This window comes from Crocodylus porosus, unplaced genomic scaffold (genome assembly GCF_001723895.1).
Source record: "Crocodylus porosus isolate Cpor-Errol unplaced genomic scaffold, CroPor_comp1, whole genome shotgun sequence".
NCBI lineage: Eukaryota > Metazoa > Chordata > Crocodylia > Crocodylidae > Crocodylus > Crocodylus porosus.
The window spans coordinates 62,463,477-62,468,581 of NW_017728950.1; the positions used below are offsets into that span (position 1 = coordinate 62,463,477).

Consider the following 5,105-nt stretch of genomic DNA (forward strand, 5'->3'; position numbering starts at 1 on the left):
GCCCCACCCCCCTCCCCCCCGATCTGGGGACCCCCTGCCCCCTCCATCACTGCAAAGGGGCATTGGTCTGCCCCTCCCCTTCCACCACACCAGACCTACCAGCTGGAGGAGGCTGTATCAGCAACTGGATCAGTATTAGCTGATATGCCTCCTTAAATATTGGTATTGGCCAAAAAAATCTCTATCGGTGCATCCCTACTGAATATCCTTGCGTTAAACATGTTATTGTTGTTTTCACAGAGTTTAAGAAAACCCAGCCCAGAACCAAGAGCTCAGATGAGAAAAGCTGGTAGCAGAGAGGTGCTTAGAGATCCCAGCCCACCTCCAGCATTCAAGCCTGAGCCACCAAAGGTAACATGGTTAAATCAAACTGAAGGGAAAGCTCATCTTTCTAGTGAATCCACAGTGCCATGCATTATGAGCCATGCTGCTTCACATGGGCCAGATGAGTGGGGTGGGGCCAGTCCCTGGGATAGATTGAGCCCCGTGCAGCAGGATCAGGCCCTGGAGCCTGGCACCATCTCCTCCTGGGCCCATGCTCTGGTACTGGTCCCTGGGGTTTGGCGCTGCCCCCTCCTGCCTCTGTGCACCAGGATTGGTCCTCAGGGGCCTGATACTGCCACCCCAGTGTTCTGGGATTGGGTCTCAGGGGCCTGACACTGCCTTTTCCCAGTTCCCCACACTAGGATTGGACTCTGGGGGCTCCTGATCTAGCATATAAGGTCCAGGGCTCCCCACGTGGCTGGAAATTTGGCAGTGGGGGATCAGTGCCACTTAAATCAGGATTGTTCAATTAGCAACCCATGGGCCACGTGACCCTTCGAGGGGTTAAATTGGATCCCCGAGGCTCCTGCCCAGCCACCACTTTCCCCATTGCTCTGGATGCAGACAGTGGAGTGGCTATCCTTTTGGGTTTGGCAGTGGAAGTTGGGCTATGTAGAAGCCTATGTGAAGGAAATGAAAAATCCTGGAGAGAGTGGGCATGTGCCCTATGTAACATTCTCATCCACAAAGTACAGGAAAAGCTCTTTGTCTTGATTTTTTCTTTCTTTCTTCCATCTGTTTATAACTTCTATAAAGGATGAAATGGAACTGTCAGATTTTATTGTTTTATTATAAAATTACTGTATTCACTCATGTACACACAAAACACTTTGGGACAAAGATGGGACAGGATGAAAAATCTGGGCTGTGCTACCAACCTTAAAGGAAAAACATTCCCCTGAAGAGACTGGATCTGCTGCTGCGTGTGGACTACATTGTGTTTTTAATTCTTGCAGGGCAAGGTGCAAAGCAGAGAAGATCCATATGACCTGCTCAGGAACTATGAGTCGAAGCCAAGTGTCTCTAGTATTGCCAGCAGTGAGAGCTTAACTGTGTCAGCCAAAGCAGCACCTCCCCCAGTTTTGGCAAAACCTACCTTTGGGCGTCCCATCTTGAAAACCTCTCAGCCAGCAATTCCACCTGCGGAGGAGGAGGAGGACAAAGTGGAGGAATCTGCAGATGTAGAGGAGAATGCTCCAAAATCTGTGCTGGGGAAAGTTAAAATATTTGAGCAGATGGATCACAAGGCAAGAAAGCAAAGAATACAAGAGCTGCAAGAGGCACAGAATGCCAGGGTATGAAAAACCTATTCCTTTCTCCCCACTTTCATCCTGTGATGATGCCCTCCAGGAGGTTGAATACACATTAGGACTCCAGTATTGCTCCCAGATTACATTATATCTATGAAGAAAAAGGGTGCATGCACACAATATACCAGTGTGCATGTGTGGATTTGGGTATAGAATGGTTTAGCTACTTAGCTAGAATGGTTTTCTGCAATGAGAAGCTATGTTAACAAAGGACCATCTCATTGTGTAACTAATAAATTGTACTCCAAAAAAACACTGAACGATACTGGTTTAGTTTAAAGTGACTTGTTGTGTAGACTCATCTCATTTTCTTCTAATTTCTTCAAAGCTGGAAATAGCACAGAAACACCCAGATATTTATGCTGTCCCAATCAAAACACAGAAGTCAGACCCGAACTGGACCCAGCCCATGAGGTAAGATGGATCCAGTTAAAGCTGCTCTTCTGGTTTGTTTAGTTCACCTGTAAGAGGGACCTGATCTTACAACCATTACTCATACAAATAATCTTCTCGAACTCTAATGCTGTCTTGTTTTAGTGCTTCAGAGAAGATTACTGTAATAAAAGCTGTGTCAAAGATAGTGGGCTTAAAGTTTGACTTGCTTTTACAATAGTCTATTCTAAAAAATCTGACTTCCCTTTATATTTCTCTTAAAGTAGTCCACAATATTGCAGTGCTGAAGTTGCCCGGAGAGATTTTTTTATAGATAAATATAGTTACTGAGAGACTCATAATGCTAGATTATTTTGTCTCAAAATCAGCCACATGTGTGAGCTGTTTCTCCTTTCAGCCCTTTAGTGTTATCCTTTATGTGCCTAAAGATTAGACTATTGGTCGTCTTAACTAAGAATGATAGTAATTAACAATTTAGTATGTGTAGATCTAAAAAGTGTTTTTTAAAGAGTCATTATTCTGGTGAGGAGACTGAGGCTAAGAGAGTGTCTAACACTTCACAGAGTGGGAATGCAACCTGGCCTCTTTGAACCCAATCACTGAAGTCTAAGGCAGTGCTTCCAGGGAATCAAGTGGCCTTTGGATCAGGCCCCTGCTGTTCAGTCTGTTGCCTTGCGCATACTTATTCCTTCATACAAACTGCGCAGTTCATTTTGACTCTGATTTTGGAAAGCTTCTAATTTTTTTCACTCTTACACTTGCAATTTCTAGGGGTGGCTGGGGAAACTTAGTAGGTAGACAGTTTTTCTCCCCAAACAGTTTGCCTTTTGGTATATTAAAGTGTAGTCAAAATGGAAAACACAAACAGTCCTTGCAGTATTTCCTTGTTGATGTGATTACTGCAAATCTTTAGGAATGTGTGAGTTTTATAACATCTATGAGGGACTGAAGAGGAAAAAAATAGGATCCTGGGGTGGATTCAACTCAAAGTCCAATCTGGCACAGAGGATTGAAGACATAGAGCCCTGCATAGCACTCCCCTCCACTGAGGAACCTGTTTCTGTCCCATCTGCACTTACCCTTGCTGCAAAAGGGATGGGGATCAGCAGTGAGGGTAAGCACAGGCAGCTGGCTGCTCTTGGGAGAAATACTTGTGGCCTACAGTGGGCACTGGGTCACAGCCTGTGCTAGACTCTTGGTCTAATGACTTAAGAATTTTTGTTTCACTTAGTTGCTGGACTCTCACTTGCCCTCCCTTAAACACAAGGACCACACTCCTCTCCCATCTAACTGTTTTTAGCCCTTATGGCAGAAAGAACCCTGTGCCCCACTATTGACTTTGCCTACAGAATGAAGCACTCAAGTGTGAGGCATACCAGATTGCTCAGGTTCACATTTTGCTATTTTCCCTGTGATCAAAAAATAAGAAATCAACCTGCCAGGGAGTGGCATACCTCTCCCAGACTAATGTCACAACCTGTTTGGTACAGCTGTACTTAATGCAGAGAATGTAGCTGGAGTGTTTGTGGATTATTACTGGGGACTTTGCTAGTTCCAAGGAGGTCAAGTTATGGTGGGGGCATGCAGGCGTGAACCTGGTTTTTCAAGTTTGAGTTGTATTGAACTTGAAGTTCTGGAAGGGCGCAGGATACCCCTAAGCAGCTGCCATTCCGTGTGCGCAAAGCTCAAATTTTAGTTACCAGTTGGTAGTTGATCATAGATTTGCTTTATCTTTTTCCTCATGGTTTTAGGAACAAAAATGGTTTATATCTTTGTTCTGTCTCGGTTTTTCCTATGCTAGTTCCAGACCTCCAGAGCCTCAGAAACCCCCTTCCCGATCTTACCTAGATAATCGAGGAAGTTATGGCAGTGATGCAGAGGAGGAAGAATACCGTCGGCAGCTAGCAGACCACTCCAAGCGTGGGTATTATGGACAGCCATCAAGATACAGGGACACAGAATTATAGACTCTTATCTAGTATCCATACTGCTCCTCTGAGATCCTCTTCTTCCCACAGTCAAAATGGAGCAGGGGTAATAGCTTTGCTGGGGGTCACAGAGTGCTCTTGGTGAACTTAAACAGACATATCCATGCACTGGACCTGGAGGGTTTAGTTTTTTGGAGGATATACCATTTTGACATCTAAACAAAGAAAGGAAATCTCTCTTGCCTGAATGTTAACGCCCGCTTTTAAAGGACCAAAAATCTATTTTAAACCTTACATTAACTCTTGATATTTTCATATTTTAACACTTAATTAAAAGTTCCCGTCCCCCGCCCCTTCCTCCCTATTCTCCATTCCCCTATTAAAACTGCCTTTTTGGACTGTATAGGTGTTTTATGGAAATGTGATCAAAGAAATAACACTTTTTAATGCAAGAGAGCTAACTTTAAAACCAGTATTTGAAGAGCTATAAGTGCCTTAAGGAGCATCTTAAATTTGATCATTTTCATATCTGATACCTGTGCAAAGCCATAATATACTAAAGGGTGTGTGGCTATATGGCCTAACTTTTTATATCTGTTTCATGGCTACTATTTCCCTGCATGTTATTTTTCTAAGTTGATAGATTGGTGTACTGTTTTTCATAAATATTGATTTGTACATATGAAAGGTGTACTTCTTGATTGGCTGATACAAGGCTAAGAAGTACTGAGATTCTGAAAATGATGTAGAAATTCAATAATGTATTAAAATTTATGTGGACTGCAAAAAATAATAAATTGATATGTTCTAGACTAACATCTTGCATCCTATTTTTATTTAAAAAAGGAATCATATTTTGTTTAGTGTCTTTTTATTGGGTTTTTTTTAGGCTTTTTGTTTTGGTGTGGTGTTGGTTTTTCATGTTTGTCTTTTCTTTTTCTTAACTATTACATTCAAGAGGTTGTGTCTAGTCTTGAGCTACTGAAATAAGTAGGTTTACCATTCAGGTCAATAGGACCAGGTTTATACCTGTTGATTTTTATTAGTGTTTTGAAACTCCATCTGTTCAATATGCTGAATCTGGAAAAAAAGATCCAATGCTGGGTTGCTACTATTAAACTTTAAACATGTAATGTATGTTCTAAATCTT

General features: G+C 42.5%; 1 protein-coding gene across 6 annotated transcripts in view; it reads left to right on the forward strand.

Moving 5' to 3' along the window:
- The window catches only part of TJP2 (tight junction protein 2), a 74,308-nt gene extending 69,537 nt beyond the window's left edge, over positions 1-4,771 (forward strand). For all 6 annotated transcript variants that reach the window (XM_019555090.1, XM_019555092.1, XM_019555095.1 and 3 more), the window contains 4 exons: positions 241-351; positions 1,281-1,619; positions 1,963-2,048; positions 3,829-4,771. In XM_019555090.1, the coding sequence (XP_019410635.1) occupies positions 241-351; positions 1,281-1,619; positions 1,963-2,048; positions 3,829-3,994 (702 nt within the window). In that variant the 3' untranslated portion in view covers positions 3,995-4,771. The remainder of the gene's footprint in view (positions 1-240; positions 352-1,280; positions 1,620-1,962; positions 2,049-3,828) is intronic.
- Positions 4,772-5,105: the final 334 nt, after the last annotated feature.